The following is an 18,990-nucleotide window of genomic DNA, read 5'->3' on the forward strand; positions in this document are numbered from 1 at the left end:
GACTGGCCCAAGGTCACCCAGCAGCTGCATGTGGAGGAGCGGAGACGCGAACCCGGTTCCCCAGATTACAAGTCCACCGCTCTTAACCACTACACCACACTGAAGTTGACAGCTATGAATAGGGTGGGTCCTAAAAACACACATCTGGCAAAGATCAGGTTAAAGAGGTGTGTCTCCAGCATTCACCTGCACCTCTGTGGGCAGTTCCACAATTTAGGAGCTGCCACAGAGAATGCCCTCTACTAGGCCACCCAATCCCCAACTTCTGAAACCTGCAGAGCTAGTATCAGGAGACCCTTTCCTGCTGCTCTTAAAGCCCGAGAGGGTCTGTAGGGAAAGAAGCAGTCTCTCAGATATTTGGGACCTAAGTCATTTAAATTGAATTCAGAAATGAATTAGCAACCAATGCAGCTGTTTCAGAATGGGAGTTGTATGACTTTTCGAGGCAATCGGGGTGCTGCATTTTGAACCGGTTGAAGTTTCCAAGTTGTTTTCGTCTGGCTACAGATTTCTTTAGATGCCCCCTAGCAAAATAGCACACTCAACATGTTGGGCATTATTTATTTATTTTCCAAAGTTATAGGTCACCTTCAGGGTAAAGGCCTCCCAAGGTGGTCCACTTAAACATTTTAAACCATAAAATACAACTAAAACATCTCATTACAATTTCAAAAACTAAAAACAGCAGTTCTAGAATACAATATAACCCAGTACAGCAATGCAGATAAAACAGATTTTTAAACAACAACAACACAACAATTTAACAGTTAGGTACTCAGGCCCTCGCCTTATTAAAAGCAAATTGAAATAAAGAAGGTTTTAAAGCTAACACAAACAGGGCCAGACATCAATTCCCTCAGGAGTGAATTCCACAAATATGGAGCTACCACTGAAAAGCCCATGCCCCTAGTGTTTGCCAGTCTAAGAGATCTTATTGACAGTGGCCATGTGAACAAAGCTTTCCTAATCTTTTTTTAAAAAAAATTATTAATTTCCTTTTCTTTAGTTACAAATATACTTATAACATACAGCTTACATAAACGTCTCTCCCTCCCCCCTTTTGGACTTCCCTCAACTTCCATTTCTGATTTATTAACCTCATTAGTATATTCTGCTATTTTCTACAAATATCATATTTTTCCTTTTATTACATTATCTATTCTCTATCCAGAAAGTTGTGAATGTTTATTTAAAGCCTATAAGATCAACAATCTTTCTTTGTATCTGCAAATATAATATAAAAGGTTCCCTTTTTCAAAATCCCTATTGTCCTTTCCCAAAGTCTGTGTGTCAGCTTCGCCAATTCCGCATAGTTCATCAGTTTTTCTTGCCATTGTTCTTTTGTTGGAATTTCTCCAGTCTTCCAATTCTGTGCTAGTAGTATTCTTGATGTCGTTGCATATATAAATAATGTCCTTTTATCTTCTGGCAGGTCTTGTCCGAATATACTCAACAGGAAGGCTTCTAGTTGTTCAACAAATGTTATTTTAAACATTTTTTTTAATTCGTTGTAGATCATTTCCCAATATACCTTAACACTTTTACAATCCCACCACATATGATAAAAGTCCCTTCAACCTCTTTGCGCCTCCAACATTCCCTCTGTTCATATTTATATATTTTGGCCAATTTCACCGGTGAGATATACCATCTATACATCATCTTCATGTAATTATCCTTTAACAATATACAGTCTGTAAATTTCAGATTTACTTTCCAAAGTTTTACCCAATCTTCAAATTGTATATTGTGGCCTATGTCTTGCACCTATTTGATCATTACTGATTTCACTTCCTCATCTTTCGTTTCCCATTCCAAAAGGATGTTATGCATGTTATGCATTTTCTTTTATAATTTTGAATTCTCTTCTATTACTTCCTTTTTGAATTTAGAAACCTTGTATAAAAAGCCTTTCTTACTGTCCTCTTGAAAAATATATTTTAGCTGCCTATGATGCAACCAGCTTTGAAGATGTTCCTTTATTTCCTCATATTCTTTCAATTCTAGTTTCCCTTCCTGTTCTACTAACAATTCTCTATATGTCGGCCAGACTCCCTTTCCCCCCAATGTTTTTAGTGACCACCAAGGTGTTTTGGGTTCTAATAGTTCATTATATTTGTCCCATACTTTGAACAATGCTTTTCTTATTATGACTGTGGAATCCTTTATGGATTTTTGTTTTTCCATACCATAGATAGATATGCCATCCAAACCTACTGACATGTCCTTCCAAGTCTGTTATCTCTTCTCTGTCAAGTTTGATCCAATCTCGGATCCATATTAGGGTTGCAGCTTCGTAATACAATTTTAAGTCTGGAAGTGAGAAACCACCTCTCTCTTTCACATCTGTAAGCATCTTATTTTTTATCCTCGGGTTTTCCCCATTCCAGAGAAATCTTGAAATTTCCTTTTGCCATTCTTTGAAGCATGCAGTGCCTGCTATTATTGGTATTGTCTGAAAAAGAAATAACATTCTTGGAAGCACATCATTTTTATTGCTGCGATCCTTCCTAAAAGGGATAGATTCATCCTGTTCCATATTTCAAGATTTCTTTTAACTTCTAGCCAAACATTTACATAATTATCCTTATTTATGTTAATATTTTTTTGCTGTTAACCATATACCTAAATACTTTACTTTTTTGTGGGCTTCTATTCCTATCTTATCTGTTATTTCTTTCTTTTCATGTTCTTTAATATTCTTTAATCTTACATTCTAATCTTAAGGGCCAGGCAACTTCCTTTGGGTACAGGTGGACAGAGTCCTTCAAATAACTTTGTCCTGAACTGTTTAAAGGTCAATATCAGCACTTTAAACTCCTCTGGAAACTAAAAGATGGTTTCTAAAAGATTTGGGGAGGGAAGCAGGTATTTATGATATAGCCCAAGTTGTGTTCATTCTGAGAATGACAGGACGTGTACTGACTTTGCACCCTCTGAAAGGTCAGCTGGGTTGTAGTTACAGTGGTGCCTCGCAAGACGAAATTAATTCGTTCCGCAAGTTTTTTCTTCTTGCGAGTTTTTCGTCTTGCGAAGCACGGTTTCCCATAGGAATGCATTGAAAATCAATCAATGCGTTCCTATGGAGACCGTCCGGGGACAGAGGGGAAGCGCCGCGCGCCTTCCCCTCTGTCCCCGGACCTGTTTTAAAGCAAGGGAAGGGGCAGCGGGGAGAATAGCTTCCTATGGAGACCGTCCGGGGACAGAGGGGAAGCGGCGCGCGCCTTCCCCTCTGTCCCCTCTTTTGAAGCAAGGGGCAGAGCTTCTCCCTGTTGCCGCCCCTTGGTTCAAAAGGGGTCCGGGGTGCGGGGGCAAGCTTCGTTTTGCGAAGCAAGCCCATAGGGAAATTCGTCTTGCGAAGCAACTCGAAAACGAAAAAACCTTTCGTCTTGCAAGCTTTTCGTCTCGCGAGGCGTTCGTCTTGTGGGGCACCACTGTATTACAGACTGGCAAATCTTGGCGTATATACACACTGAGCTGAAATGGTTCCAAAAAACCAACAAAGGGATCATCGCAGGAGCAACCTGTTTCCTGAGGAAAGTGGGAAGGTACAAAATGCTTGCTCTCCCTCCCCAGGGATTGATCTTGCAAAGATTCCCATAATATGATATATGTTGCTTTCATATGTGAATGTCATTTTCTTCTTTTCATGAAGTTCCCACAAAGCAGAGACACATGCACACAAAGTGGGATGCCCCGTATGCTTTTGCTGCATAACATCCCGGCAAAAAGCTTTTTTTAAGTCAATACCCAATAAACATTTGCACATCTCTGGATCATAGTAGGAAACATAGCAGAAAAGATTCAAATCTTACAGAGAGAAATGCTTCTGCCAGAACAGGATTCCCTGCAGCTGTCTGTACTTAGCTTCTCATGTGGATCCTTTGGATTTTATAGTGCAGGCCCCATACATACATAGCTTCCTGAGGGCCAGAGACACAGCTGTAAGGAAAACTGAGCTACAGAATTGTATGCAAAGGCTTCTTGATGTTTGTAGCCCTCCAGATGTTGGCCTAAGTGTCCCATTATGCCTGACCATCGGTCATGCTGGCTGGGGATGATGGGAGTTGGAGTCCAAAAATATCCGGAAAGTCACAGCTTCTCCGCCCCGTTGTATGTTTAGTCCTCACAATTTACAATGATGCATCACTACCTCCTTTGGTTAGTTATCTGCAAAAATAGCTCCCCCCCCCCATTTCCCCCTGAAAATAAGCTATTAAGCTGTCAGAGGAAATGTCCCCCCCCCCCTATTAATAGGAATAATGCTACAATAGTATTTACGGCAGGGATAGAGAACCTGTGGCCCTCCAGATGTTGTTGGGCTCTAAGTCCCATCATGCCTGATCACTAGCCACGCTAGCTGAGGCTGATGGGAGTTGGGGTCCCATAACATCTGGAGAGCCGCAAGTTCCCCATCTTTGATCACCATTTATTTTCCTTCGCAAAATCATTCTCTTTCAGAACTAGTTGACTAACATCCAAGCAAATTTGCAACGTTATAATTCCTCGATAAGAGTTTGCAGTTTATGAACGCTTCACATCACGCTTCAGCAATACACTAGTGTATTGGGTGGGTGATTCTATTATTTTATCATGTTTTGAGATAAATTGTTTTTCACCATTAGAAACTGAGATTCTCTGTGGGATCTCTTCAGCTTTGCCCGGCGATTCTGGAACCAGATCTGAAATTGTTCAAAAAGAAAGGTACGCTTGTTACAGATCAACCAACTTTATAGCACCACTTAAAGGAAAGGACTATGTTGGAAAATGAAGCCTCAGTGAACAACCACATACAGTGGTACCACAGGTTAAGAACTTAATCCATTCCGGAGGTCCGTACTTAACCTGAAACTGTTCTTAACCTGAAGCACCACTTTAGCTAATGGGGCCTCCTGCTGCTGCTGCGCCACCGGAGCACGATTTCTGTTCTCATCCTGAAGCAAAGTTCTTAACCTGAAGCACTATTTCTGGGTTAGCAGAGTCTGTAACCTGAAGCGTCTGCAACCTGAAGCGTATGTAACCTGAGGTACCACTGTACTAACATAAAATATTGCCACTGTAAGAACAGGATGGTGGAACAGATGGGCCTTTGGCCTGATCCAGCAGGGCTCTCCTCATGTTCTTTGAGCTATGACATACCCAATCTGGGTGCTAGATTGAAATGAACATTTTGTAGATAAATGAGAGAAGAAAACTTGTGGAATGGCTGCATTTGGTGATTGGTTTTAGGAAATCAGACTGTCACAGTCTCTGATGCGGATCTATCCAGACTTCTAAGCTACTAGAAAGTGCTGGCTGTGGATGCTTGGTCATCCACTGCAGTCCAAAAAAAGAGACCTGACTTTTTAAAGCATTAAATGATGCAGTAAAACAAAGATAAAAGTCCATCATCAGCACCTGAAGCAGAGTCAGAAAGTATTCTGAACAGCATCCAAAACAAGTTGCAACCAGGTCAGAAAATACAAATTATGTCCACTTAGTAAGACATAACTTCAGTCTTTCTGAAGGCAGATAAAACAAAGTTGTTTAAAACTATGTGGCATTTTAAATCAAATGTTGGATAATAAGTCTCAGATTGCTAAATGCACTTTCATCATTTTGTAGTTATAATAAATCCTATTTTAAGTTTCTCATTCCACTTAAACAGAAGTTTGAAAAACGTACAGCATCCAATCCCATGCATGTTTACTCAGAAGTAAGCCCCACTGTGTTCAATGGAGCCTACTCCCTGGCAAGCGTGCTTAGAATTGTAGCCTTAGTTTTTGCTGATATAAATTCCTAAAGTAATCATAATTTTACATTCTCTTGCAATCCTAAGCACACTTACTTGGGAGTAAAGATAATTGAATTTTGTATGAGTTACCTCTCACTATACAATCAAGACATCACACTTCCAAGTCTTAAATCCTGGCAACATACATGCTTTCGGGTTAAATAAAATGCATTTCTTTTATAGTAAGTTTATATTTAGGCAAATATATGTGGAGTTAGGGAGTGCAAATATATGCAGTGTCCTGTTTTCTCCCATAAAGTGCTCCAAAAGCAATCCCAAAACAGTAGGAGTCAGAATCTCTGCAGTTAATTATTATTTCCAACCACTGCGAGATCTGCTAAGCAGACAGACAGACATAATCACAGAAAGATTCAAATAATGCTATTCAAAAGTTACCTGGATCCTGTCTTCATCTAAATCTAATTTTTGAGCTAGTTCTTCTCTAACATCAATCCCAGGATAAGAGTTCACTCTGAAAACATTTTCCAGTATTTCAATCTAAGGAGAATAAAGAGGAACACTATTACTTATTTATTGTTCACTGCAGCAAAAAATAAAGTTGAATCGCCTGATAAAAACTGAGGTCAGATTCTAAACTTAAATACAAATCAACAGTAATCAACTAAGCTATTTTGAACAACAGTGATGATTACATGTTAACATCTATACGTATTTTTATTCCGTAAATGAATGATTGTACAGACTTTTGTGAAACAGGCATTTCTGGATTATTGCTAATAAATACCTTCTTACTAAAAAATGCACCAAGCAAAACACCCATTCTTGGATTTATAAATAGGTTAAATGTACTCAATCCCTACCTGGCTTCGAGTGAATGCAGTTCTTGGCCTCCTACCTCTGTACCAACTCAATTCCCTTTTGTAAGAAAGCTTTTCATTGACTGCAAAATAGTTTTCACATTTCCGAACCCTTTCTTCTGCCTCTGGGTAGCTGATCGCATTAAACAATGGGATTGCATAGGAAATGGCAGGAAACCGTAGACAAGGGTTGCAATCCTCTCCTGCAAAGTCACAAATGCAGTATTTTAATACCATGAAATGTTGGGTTATACGTTTCAAACCTAAGAAAGACAAAACTGAAAGATAACCTGATTTTTTCTTTACAGCTTATTTAATGGATGCACACTGCTGGTTAATTATCTTTTTTAAAGCCCTGAACTCAGGTTAAAAAGTTAAGAAAACAGAAATGAAGGTTTCCCTCTTACCCAAATCACTGCATTTATCCATCCATGGCCTGTGTGGCTTTGCAGCAGTTGTGCCATCTTTTTTCCGCTCTAACCCCAAAATGCTTTCAATGGAAAATGAACAAGATGCCTTTTTGCTTTCCCCAAGATTGGATTTGTCCTGGTGGTTGTGAGAAGTTGCATTAAGAGGACAGAGTGATCTGCTTGCCATTCTTGTACTGTCAGCCTAGGTACCAAATGCACCATAGTTCAGGTTTTTCTTTCCCAGTTCCTCCTTATAGCTTTGTTGACAAGGGGGTTGGATTCGCGACGTCATTAATTAAAATCTTTTATTAGAAAGTTTTAGCATGTCAATGAAGATTCTCCCACCAAGAGGCACGAGGAGTTAATTGTTTATTTGTTTGCAAGTAATTAGCAACTAATGGTGACACCAGGGGGGGCACCAAGAGGGACAAAAAGTGTTATCTCGTCTAACCAGAGCATCAGACTTAACTTTCTCAAAAGAACCAGCGCACAAATATAGCACTTCTCTTTTATTTGAAATCATTAATGTATAAAATCAGGTTTCTTAAAAAAAATAGCATTCTAATGGACTCCACTTACCTAAACATAACAGCATGATAGGAAACCAGTCAAGTAATAAGTAATCTCATTTAAGTGAATTTTCTTCCAATGAAATTTTAAAAATAATCTCTTAATGCTATTAGGGTAATCCTGATGAAAAAGCTTCTGTTTTTTCATATGCATATGTAATAGTGAACATGGTCAATAATATAACAATGGTGTTTGGCATAAGGCACACTGCAATGGGTTGGCAATGTTGTCAGAGCTCAGTGTAATTGTCTTCCAAGAGAATGGATTAGTTAACAGGAATTGTTGAACTAAGTAGTTTGAAAAGGTAGAAATTTGTTTGCTTCTCCCCCAGCCCCCAGCACTTGTATTATGCTGATGTAATTTTATGCTGATATTCTAAGAGGAGCCCAACAAATACTTTTACAAAACTTTGGAGAACAATCCCAGTAAAAGCAATAGCAGAGGAACCTTTTGTTTTAAAAAAGCAGGATTGTACCCTGTATGCTACTGTTGCTTCAAGGGGAGGTGGTATTTAACATTAGTCAGTCTCATAGTATACCCACTGGAATCAGTTAAGTAATTTTCCATCAATTTCAGTGGGTCTACTCCAAGTTGCAAAGTACACCTTTTTATATCAGAATCTGTTATGGATGGTGTCTTGTATGACTCCTTCCGGCAACTCCTGCAGTCAAGCTGGTGCCAAACATATTGTTCTGCTTTCCTTTGGACCACATCCAGTGGCGGAGCTTCATGCGCGTCCCGGGGGCGTGGCACCCAGCAGGGGCAGGGGGCAGCCCTGATGGTAGCCACCAGGATCCTGCTGCCGGGGGTGCTGTGCTCCCCCCGCACTCCTCTTCCTCCGCCAGTGACCACATCAGTGAGGCTGATTGGGGGTCTTGTCATCCATACACACTGCCCAACCTTGTGTCTGGGAGTTGCTTTTATGTGCTAAGTCAATTGGAATTTAGGTATCATAAATAGTTTTTGCTATCCTAGTTTTTATAATGAACTAATGTAAAAAGTGGGTGGCGCTGTGGTCTAAACCATTGAGCCTAGGGCTTGCTGATTGGAAGGTTGGTGGTTCGAATCCCGGCAACGGGGTGAGCTCCCGTTGCTTGGTCCTTCTCCTGCCAACCTAGCAGTTTGAAAGCATGTCAAAGTGCAAGTAGATAAATAGGTACCACTCCGGCGGGAAGGTAAACGGCGTTTCCGTGCGTTGTTCTGGTTTCGCCAGAAGCGGCTTAGTCATACTGGCCACATGAACTGGAAAAACTGTCTGCGGACAAAACGTCAGCTCCCTCGGCCAATAAAGCGAGATGAACACCGCAACCCAAGTCGCCTGCAACTGGACTTAACTGTCAGGGGTCCTTTACCTTTTTAAAGCATATAAAAGAAGGTTTGAAGTTAAATACATTTATTAAATGCATCAGTACTGTTTGTCTTTGGGATATGGTATTTTTTCCAATAAAGTATGAATGGGAAACTCAATTTCATCTCTGGACTCCACAACCTTGCTGTCAGAAAGTTCTTCCTGATATTTTGCTGGAATCTCCTTTCTTGTAAGTTGAATCCATTAGCTTGGGTCCTACCTCCAGAGCAGGAGAAAACAAGCTTGCTCCATCTTCACTGTGACAGCTCTTTAGATATTTGAGATGGCTATCATATCTCCTCTCAGTCTCTTTTCCAAGCTAAACATACCCAACTCCTTAACCATTCTTCATAAGGCTTAGTTTCCAGACCATTGATTGTCTTGATTGCCCTCCTCTGAACACATTCCAGCTTGTCTTAAATTGTGGCACCAAGAACTGAACACAGTATAAATAATAATAATAATAAAAATAATAATTGATCATTTATACCCTGCCCATCTGGCTGGGTTTCCCCAGCCACTCTGGGTGGCTTACAACAAAATATTAAAATACAATAGTCCTTCAGTTATTAAAAGCTTCCCTAAACAGTATTCCAGGTGTGGTCTGACCAAGGCAGAAGAGAGTGGTACTATTTCTTCCCTTGATCTGGACACTATACTTCTGTTCATGCAGGCTAGAATCGTATTAGTTTTTTTGCTGCTGCATTACACTGTCGGCTCATGTTAAGTTTATAGTCTAAAACCTCTAAATCCTTTTAGTATTTACTGTTGTAAATCCAGGTGTCTCTCATCTTATATTTGTGCAGCTGGTTCTCCCTACCTAAATGTAGAGTTCTGTCCCAATCTGTTAAAGACATTTTGAATTCCGATTCTGTCTTCTGTGGTATTAGCTACCCCTCCCAGTTTGATGTCATCTGCAAATTTGGTGTCATCTGCATCCTCTCAATCCTTCATCCAAGTCATTTATAAAGACATTGAACAACAACAGACCCAGGACAGAACCCTGTGGCATCCCACTTGTCACTTTTTCCTAGGATGATAACCATTAGTGAGCGCTCTGGGTTTGGTCATTTAACCAGCTGTAAATCCACCTTGCCCAGCACGCATTTTGCCAGCTTCTCTGCAAGAATATAATGGAGAACTTTGTCAAAAGCCTCATTGAAATCAAGATACGCTATATCCACAGAATTCCCCTGAGTTGGGAATAACGGTTTAGCCGCATAGGTGAATTGTGCCATTTTGTGTCACTTTTTATTTTAAAATGAATGTTAAATTATTTCTTTTTGTTCTACAGTAGTTTGTACTGAAAAGAACATTAACATTAATAATAGCTCTATAATGCTGCCATCTAGTGTTGGCAATTTATTGGTGTAAGCTTTGGGGGTAAGGTAAATTATAGAGTTATTAAAAACATTAAAGTCTCTTTAATTCCCTATTCAAAAGAAATTAAAAAAATGAGAGCTTAATTAATCTATGAATAATAAGCTTACATTATTTTGAGTTAATAATCAGCTAATATTTGCATTTATAATAGTTTGTTTTCTGAGAATGGCTTCCATGGAAGGTAAAACCAGAGAAATAAATTACTTTATGTATGGCATACTACTGAAGCCTGCTTTGCTCCTTTCAAGTCCTTTTTTGCTGCCTTGGCTTAGTATGCTGACCAAACCCATGTTTGTGGTTAAGCTCTCTCCAGACTAACCTTAGGTTACCAGATGTACCCGTTTCCCAGGGACAGTCCCTGGATTTACAAATCAATCCCCTGACAAAATCCTATCATTCCTATTGAAGTTGAAAAGTGTCCCCAGATTCATTGGAAAAAAATCTGGTAACCTTAGACTAACCACGAGCTGTCTGGAGACAGGTTAAGCACAAGCCTGAATTCAGAGAACACATGAAGCCAATCCTTGGCTTATTTCAGCACAGGCTTGAAAAGGACCAGGGAAAAGCAAATTAGGTATGAGCTCCAACCAAGCCACACGTCCGTGCTCAGCCAAAGTTTAGTTCAGTGTGATGTGCACAACAACCTAGGGAAATAAGAGCACTCTGTTCCGCACCAGATGGAAACCCAGCAATGAAATGTGGGAAAAGACAGCAAGCAATCTGCAGCAGTGCAAAACATCCGATAAACATGTTCGACTTTAAAAATCCAGTATGTGTACAAACTCTGCTCTTCTTTGGGAATACATTTACAAATAAAACAGTATTTGAAAGTTTATTGTAGAACCTTTGTTATCTGTTGGACTCTTGAAGTGAGCAGTGCTCTCAAGGTGTACGGTAACTATCTAGCTATACTTGTTCCAATTTTGCCAGTGAACTGTCTATATTTATCTTCCGTCTAGGCAAGCAGGAGGGGTGGTGAGGGGTGCAGCCTAGGATAAGGAGCCTGGGTGTAGCTAGGGAGAAGGTATGGCCTGGAAAGAGTTCTGCAGGCAGATAGAGAAGGCTGGAGGGCTCCATTTGGCCTGCCTGACCTGAGGTTCCTCACCTCTATTGTGATTTATGTGAAGGAGCCCCCCCAGCCTGTTCACAGGTCCTTATATGATCAGTGAAAACAGTTGGTCTTGGCAAGTATTAACTGCTCTCAGTCTTAACATGATAACTGCCATTTATCCAGATTTTAATTTGTCTGAATTAATTTGAAGATGTATTTTAATTAATTGATGCCTGTTTTTATGTATACTGTGTTATTTGTATGATGTTAGCTGCTCTGAGCCTGGCTTCGGCTAGGGAGGGCGGGATACAAATAAAATTTATTATTATTATTATCATCATCATTATTATTAAAATGTAAAGAGTGAATGGCAGATGTAGTATGGGTAACTAATGACAGTGTCCCTTATCTTCCTAAAGATGCAGTCACTACCGCAGAAAAGTATTTTACTCTGGAATGGGTTAAAAAACATGGTTGCACCTTGAGAGTAAGTGCAAATGCAGCCTTATTATGCTTTCTGGTGGTAATGTAACTTCAGTACATTGGAATTTTGATTTATGCTTTATTTATTTCCTAAATTTTTAAAAAAGAAACATTGGACTATTTTGATGTACTATTTTGATGTATCTGGCAGCCCAGCTAGTGCCATCTCAGTATACATAAAAAGAGAGGGGAAAAGGTCAAACCAGGAAAAAACCATAATGGCCTAGGCTGCAGTTCTATACACTTACCTGGGAGTAAGAACCACTGAATTCAATACTGTAGTGCTTATTTCTGAGTAGACATTAGATTACACTGCTAGTTAATCATTTCATTAAAGGTCTTACTTTTTCTAAGTCAGTTTGTATTACACATGGTAAATATTTGATAACGGAGTAATTCTTATCATAATGACTTGGGTTTATATATACTGTATTAATGTACTGCTGCATGTATCCCAGTCTCTGAGCAATGAGACTGCTGGGATTTCTGTGCTTACCTAGGGTTCTATTTTCTTGGAATGAAGGTCAATAGAGATTTTGGTGTCTTTAGGATATGTGGTTGCATTTACACATATATACAATTTAAGCATAAGATCAGCTCACAGCATTAACACACAAACATATCAATTCTCCATTGTTCCAGGGAAGCTCCAAGCCACAGTGCTTGGGTCCAGCACAGAGCATGACATACCTGTCTCTTCAGCATCCAGTATCAGCCAAAACTTACCCACAAAAACCTGGCTACCATTCTTCAACCTTTCAAGGTGATCTTGATTCCAAGTAGGGGCAGAGTTAACCCCACTTGTCTATATGGCAGCATGGCTAATGTAAACAGCACTATTATACTGCCTGCCATTACCTTACCAAAGGAACAGGTTCAACTGGTTTCCTCACAGAGATTCCACCCCCACATACACTGGATCACAGGTTTGAAGGGACCCATGGGTGTCATCCAGACTGACCCTGGCAAACTCACAACAGTATTCTTAAAGTGCTCAGTAGAACTTTATTTTAAAAAACAGGTCTAATATATGATCAATTCTTTTTGATTGGCCTCAGACACTTTGCTGTTGGCTAGGTAAGCATAATGTTGGATAAGCAGAGCATACTCCCTCCTCCTAATGAGTTAACCAGCTGGCAGTTATTAATACTATGGACATCATTTTCAAATCCATCTGGAATTTGCAGATCCCAGGCTCTGCATGCCTCTTAATATATTTCGACCCATTCTCCTTTCGTATCCAAAGCATAAAATATTGTAAAGACAAAAAAGCCACACACAAATAAAACCGTGTTTAAAAGATCCACTTAGCAACAGAGATGTGTGCTAGGCCGCAGAGCAGTAATTTTAAGAGTCGGGGCTGGGAGGGGGAAAAGGGCATCGGAAGCGGCGGCTGGGATGACACGCAACATGGCGTGCCTGTGCCATCCTTCGCCCTCGCTTCATGGAGAAGCCCCGCTGTGACCGGTGAGGACTTGCTCCCAGGTGAGCCTCGCGCAGAGGGCGACCAGCCGCAAAGCCTCTGAGGGCCACACGGGGTGGGGGAGGCAGGAAGGGCCGCCAGCCCCGGCGCAACAACCCCCGCATGAGAGGCCAGGAGAGGAGAGAGCCTGTGGATCCGGATTAATAAATAAGAGGCCGCGCGCCTCCTCCTCCTCCTGTTGCTTCTTCGGTTCGGAGTGGCCGCCTTCTCAGCCAATGGGAAGCAGGCGGCGCGCGGTCCGCCGCTTCTGAGGGAGGAGGCGGCGGCAGCGGCGGCCTTTGCAGCGGCGGTCCGCTGCGTGGAAGTGCCGGGGCGGGATTTCCTGAGCTTCCCTGTTGTGGCTGCTCGGGGAGGAGGGAAAGGGGAGGCGCCAAGCGGCGGGCAAGCGGCCGGGCGAGAGCGCGAGGGTGGAGACCCGTCAGCTGGGTGCGGCGTGAGGGGGCAGCTGGGCCGGTCCGGCCTGTGAAGATCCGTCCGCCGACATGCCTGGGATAGACAAGCTGCCCATCGAGGAGACGCTGGAGGACAGCCCCCAGGTGAGGAGGGGAAGCGGCGAGAGAGGCGGCGAGCTGAGGGCCCTCGGCGCCGCGAGGCAGGCGGGCGGGCTGATGGCGGGCTGCGGAGCCCCATCCCTGGCAGCCACCATCCCGGAATAGTAACGCTTCGCTCCCTCCCTCCTTCCTTCCTCTCTTATCTCCCCCCCGCGCTGTCGCCGACCGCCGCCTCACGAGCGACTCCATAGCGACAAGGAGCCTGTGCAAAAACTGTCCCGCCGCGGTCTGGTCTTTCCGCTTCGCCCTCTGTAGCATCTTCTCCAAGTGACACGGAGGGTTTGCTGCACCTCGCATGCAGAAGTGCTTCTGCTAAATCTGTGGGGAAATGGTCTTCTGCGTGGGCTCAGCGTTTAGACTTGTTTGGGGACGGCCCCCTGCCCTTTTCCAAGTCGCCACGGGGCGCTTAAATGGAGTCCCAGGAAGCATAATCACGCGACTGTCTTAGGCACAAAAATAATCAAACCCAAAAGGCCTTCCCCACTCCTTTTTTTTTTTTAAAGTCCTTGGCTAGTGTAAAGGAAGCACTGTCTCCTTTCTCCATGTCTGGGCTGTTGGGGGTTAAATGGGGATGTTGCTTCTGTCGAGTATAAAATCTGGAGGGTACTGGGTATGTACAGGGTGGGACATAAGAGCTCTTTCAGCGTTTTCTTGAGTTTTATACAGTATTGTATTCCCCCACCCCACTGAAGGTCTTTTTCTCAGGTCCCACAGAGTCAAGGGAGACAGTCTAGTAAGGGCAGTAGAGCCCAGTGAAATCTGTTCCTGCCTTAAATTGCTGTGCAATTATTGAAATTGCTGCCTCAGTTTCCTCACTACACCCTTACTCCTACATTTGGTGGATTTGTTTATCAGTGACTTTGAAATTGTTTCCTTACATGTAGTGTTAGCTCAATTGCCTTGTAGGGACAGGATCCTGTTCAAAGATTACGTTTAATAATGTACCATTGCCTTATGCACATTTTCTTTGAATTTTGTTCTCTTGTAAGTGTGATTGTTTTCAGGTACAGTTACCTTGCAGTCCACTCCTATACACAACTAAACATTCATTTTTTAAAACTGAAATATAACAAAATTCTTGTGAACCACATACTGTCTCAAGAAAACTTGACAGATGCTTGCCTGTTGATTCTCAGAAAAGTAAAGATGTGTAACAATATACAGTAATGCTTCGAAAACCTTGTTTCAACCACTGAGTCGGTATGTGGCCAGATTGGAAAGAGATGATGATTAGCATCTTCTGTTTCTTTTGAATAATTGGCTTCATTATCTCATATGTTGCTGTGTAAGAGATGTTTTACACTTCCCGTGATCTCATCTAAACAAGCTTTCAGAGTAGTGCTTTGCAGTCTCCTGTTTATGGTCTTGGCCACAGCAATAACATTAGTGTGCAAATGTTGTACGATAGATGCAACTTTGTTAGATTGATAAAGTTTTTATACTAAGTAAGAGATGGACTACATATAAAATATGGAATTGATCTAGACCTAGTCTAGATATTCATTAAATCTAGAAGATACTTCTACCTCATCTACCTCATCTTAAAATCCCTTCCAGAATTATAGAAATTTAAAAAGAGGGGTTATTTAGTTAAGGGTTAGTCAACATAATGCACTCCAGATATTGTTGCACTACGTCTCCCACCATCGCTGTAGACATACTTGCTGGTGATGATGGGAGTTCTAGCCTAACAATATCTGGAGGGCACAATGTTTGCTACCCCTGCTTTAGTTCATCATGCATCAATAAGATGGATGGTGATTTTCCCCTAATGATGTAAATGGGCAAGAATTAAAGTATAAAATGTTTCAAAAAAGGATTCTCTAGAGACCAGAGGCATCCAAGTTGCTGCTAGCTTGATTAACAAACAACAATCAGACCTTGAAGCACAACAGATTTTAGGGGTACTATGCATAATTTCCTATATCTTAATGAAGTTGTTTTCAAACTGTGTTCTGGGTTTCCTCAAAAACTTAAGGATGCTTCATTCAGAAAATCAGCAATGTGGGCAAGTGCGCTCATTACTAGCAGTCTCCTTACAAAACTACCCCTAGGGCCCATTTGAGAACTAAAAATTACTGAGGTCCACCAATCACAAAATTGTGCTGCAGAGGATGGATAGATGCAGAAATTGGCACCAAAAGTCATTATGCTTGTGGAATGACTTCATTGAGTGCAATGAACTTCTCCAAACTGGTATGGAGGGTTGGAGGAAGCCCCAAAGCAAATTTAGGGGTCCTTCCTCCTCTGAATGAGGGAGCTGCTGCTGCTAGCATCTAGCCAACCAAAAGTCTACTGTACAATCAGGGGGTGGGTTGTAGCATTGAGGCAGGACCAGAAAGTGGGCTGCAGGCCACTGTCGGTCCTTGAACCAGTTTGAGGAATGCTGCTCTACAACTCTCAGCTACAGTTTGACATATTCTGGGAATTTGGAATGTATTCTCAGTGTGGTGATATAGACCTGGACAGTGTTACTCCTGAATCAACAGTGAATGCTACTGATGCTTCAATACCCTCTGCAATGTACAAGAATTCCTTTACAGAAGTTCCTCATCAAACTAGCATAAACAGGTTTCCCTGAAAGTAGTAAGCTTTGCCATAACTCAAAGATCCATCATGCAAGCAGACAAAAACATTCAGCAAAGTTCTCAAGCTTGAGCATTCAACTGATAAAGTGTAAGCATAGGATTGTACTGTTGGCATCACAGGAATTTGTACCTATACAGGGTCATTTATCACAACCTCATTTTCTTATTCTAAATTTTTGTATCTGCAAAGTGTGAAGTTTCATTCCCTTGCTTTGCATAGCATAAGGACTCTTTCTACAGAAAAATAATTTCTCTTCCAGAGTCCATTAGTACACACCCCTATATAAGATAACTGAAGTTTGTTACACGTACACTTTAACTTCACACTGTCTCATTTAACCAGCAATGGAAGCTCTGTTGAATTGCAGAACTGGATCAACTCTGATTTTGTCATGATGACAAATTGAAAGATTGGAGGCAACGCACACTGAACAAACTGTGGCTTACTTAAATTCACTGCTTAAGCAAAATTTGACTCATAGTGTTCCTGACTCTTATCCACAATGCTACACCAGTCTAGAACATTAATAAGTTTTTACACACATTATATTTTATCAGAAGCTACTATTTTAATAGGTTTACTTCCTTTTGGAGAAGAAAATATACATTCTATTAAAAATTCATTTTGACTCAACTTTTGGAGGCATGTGATTGCACATAAATTATAAAATGAATAGATAAGGCTATAATCCCAATATCTGTCAAAATTATTTTCCACTGAGCTAATTTATTGATGAACATGCATAAGATAAGGATGGAGAGATCATTTAACATGCCAGTATTATAGTAATAATAATAATAATATAAATAAATTTATACCCCGCCCACCTGGCTGGGTTTCCCCAGCCACTATGGTTGGCTTCCAACAAAGATTACAAAATACAATAGTCCTTCAGATATTAAAAGCTTCCCTAAGCAGGGCTGCCTTCAGATGTCTCCTAAAAGTCTGGTGGTAGCTTTTTTCTCTTTGACATTTGGTGGGAGGGTGCTCCACAGGGCGGGCGCTACTACCGAGAAGGCTCTCTGCCTGGTTCCCTTTAACTTTGCTTCTCCCAGTGAGGGAACCGCCAGAAGGCCCTTGGCGCTGGACTTCAGTGTCTGGGCAGAACAATGGGGGTGGAGACGCTCCTTCAGGTATAGTATTGTTACCATGTTAGGACAAAAACCACTGTACTCAAATTGCAGCATAAAGGCTGTTCTACTACTCCAGAGGTGCAGCATTTAAACAGTTCCACAAATAAAAACATAAATATTTAAAATGGTGTTTTCCCAATCAAGTAAAAATTCATATAGCTGAATAATAAAAGATGAGCTAAAAATGTAGTGTCCTTTCTGGCACCAAAAGAACAGCAAGTTTGATGTTAGGCAAGTGTCCATGGTAAGCTGATTAGTAGTTTACAAGCACACCTAGGTAGTGTTTGTCATTCCAATTTAAATCCCAAAGTAAATAGAGATGGGTGGTGGCTCCAGTTTTAATGTCTACACTTCTAAATAGCTCATCGTCAGCAATACAAAAAGTAGGACATACGTTATAGGTGTTGGCATTTGAAATAGATTTCATGCAGCCTTTGGAATCCATAATGATCTATGATGGACATAAGAAAATAGCAGGCCAGTGGGGGAGAACTTGTCGCCCTCCAGATGTTGCTGGACTACAGCTATCATTCCTGACCATGGACACAGCCAAGGGGGAGCAGCGGGGCATCTGCCCCCCTAGAGCAAGTAAATCAATACAAATACTTAACTAACTGAGGTTCTGCCCCCACTAATATGAAGCCTGCCCACCAAAATAAATCCTGGCTACATCCATGTCCCTGATCATTGTTCATGTTGGCTTGAGCTGATGAGTCCAACAACATGGAGGACTGTAGCTTTCCTATTCCTGCTCCATCCCTCCCTTTTTCAAACAGCTGCTCAATGTTCTGTGGTCACCGAGTATGCACGGTTGTTAATAGGTCTGCACCATAGCGTTTAAAGTTTTTTTTTTTGTACTTCTGCAAACATAAAGGTTAAATAGCTGTTTTGGCTATTTAAGGGTCAGCGCTTGACTTTGGTCACATTCATCACTTCTCTACCTTTTGGTTAAGATCAAGTGACTGATCACATCCATGTACTTGAGGCACATGCCTCCCCCCAGTGAATCTTGGGAACTGTAGTTTACCCTAACAGCTACAATTCCCAGCGCCCTCAACAAACTATAGTTCCCACAGTTGTTTGGGGGAAGAAGCTATGCGTTTTAAATGTAAAATGTGGATGTGACCTATGAGTTTGTTAATAGTATATAGGATATAGAGTAAATGATTTTATCCCCCCCCCCAAAAAAGAAGAAGTAAATACAGAAGTTTATGCTCTTTGAAACTTGAGATTTATGGGACATCTTAAATTGAACCAGAAGCTGTAAAATTAGTCTTTCCCTCTCTCCCCCTCTGTGTTTGTTTGTGTGTGTATGTATGTATTACATAGACCAGAAGCTATATATTCCAGCACAGTGGTACCTCTAGTTATGGACTTAATTCGTTCTGGAGGTCCATT

General features: G+C 41.3%; 2 protein-coding genes across 5 annotated transcripts in view; one reads left to right on the forward strand and one right to left on the reverse strand.

Annotated features, from left to right (window-relative positions):
* Positions 1-549: 549 nt before the first annotated feature.
* Positions 550-8,867, reverse strand: HESX1 (HESX homeobox 1). Of its 3 annotated transcripts, XM_083489429.1 has the most exons (6): positions 8,732-8,867; positions 6,999-7,137; positions 6,595-6,794; positions 6,170-6,271; positions 4,620-4,682; positions 550-2,455 (listed from the first exon to the last, which is right to left on the reverse strand). In XM_083489429.1, exons 2-6 carry the CDS (start codon positions 7,018-7,020, stop codon positions 2,111-2,113), a joined length of 732 nt encoding a protein of 243 aa, XP_083345555.1. In that variant the 5' UTR covers positions 7,021-7,137; positions 8,732-8,867; the 3' UTR covers positions 550-2,110. The 3 variants fall into 3 exon arrangements, with proteins under 3 accessions (XP_083345555.1, XP_083345554.1, XP_083345556.1); XM_083489428.1 differs by lacking the exon at positions 8,732-8,867 and having other exon boundaries at positions 6,999-8,724; XM_083489430.1 differs by lacking the exon at positions 8,732-8,867 and having other exon boundaries at positions 550-2,971; positions 3,444-4,682; positions 6,999-8,724.
* Positions 8,868-13,714: 4,847 nt separating this feature from the next.
* Positions 13,715-18,990, forward strand: part of APPL1 (adaptor protein, phosphotyrosine interacting with PH domain and leucine zipper 1) — a 31,416-nt gene continuing 26,140 nt past the window's right edge. For both annotated transcript variants that reach the window (XR_014522466.1, XM_083489311.1), the window contains exon 1: positions 13,715-13,855. Coding sequence is in view for 1 of the 2 variants with exons in the window: in XM_083489311.1 (XP_083345437.1) it covers positions 13,802-13,855 (54 nt within the window). In the remaining variant the exon portion in view is untranslated. The remainder of the gene's footprint in view (positions 13,856-18,990) is intronic.

The sequence above is a fragment of the Podarcis liolepis genome (genome assembly GCF_965112155.1).
Source record: "Podarcis liolepis genome assembly, chromosome: 2".
NCBI lineage: Eukaryota > Metazoa > Chordata > Lepidosauria > Squamata > Lacertidae > Podarcis > Podarcis liolepis.

Bases quoted from the DNA above. Each gene is read 5' to 3' on its own strand.
- HESX1 (XM_083489428.1), bottom strand. From the start codon at position 7,188: ATGGCAAGCAGATCACTCTGTCCTCTTAATGCAACTTCTCACAACCAC. The intron at 6,795-6,998 runs GTAAGAGGGAAA...GTGACTTTGCAG, and splicing joins GGATAAATGCAGTGATTTGG to GAGAGGATTGCAACCCTTGT. The intron at 2,456-4,619 runs GTGAAAAACAAT...TTTCTTTTTCAG, and splicing joins GAGAATCTCAGTTTCTAATG to ACAATACCAATAATAGCAGG.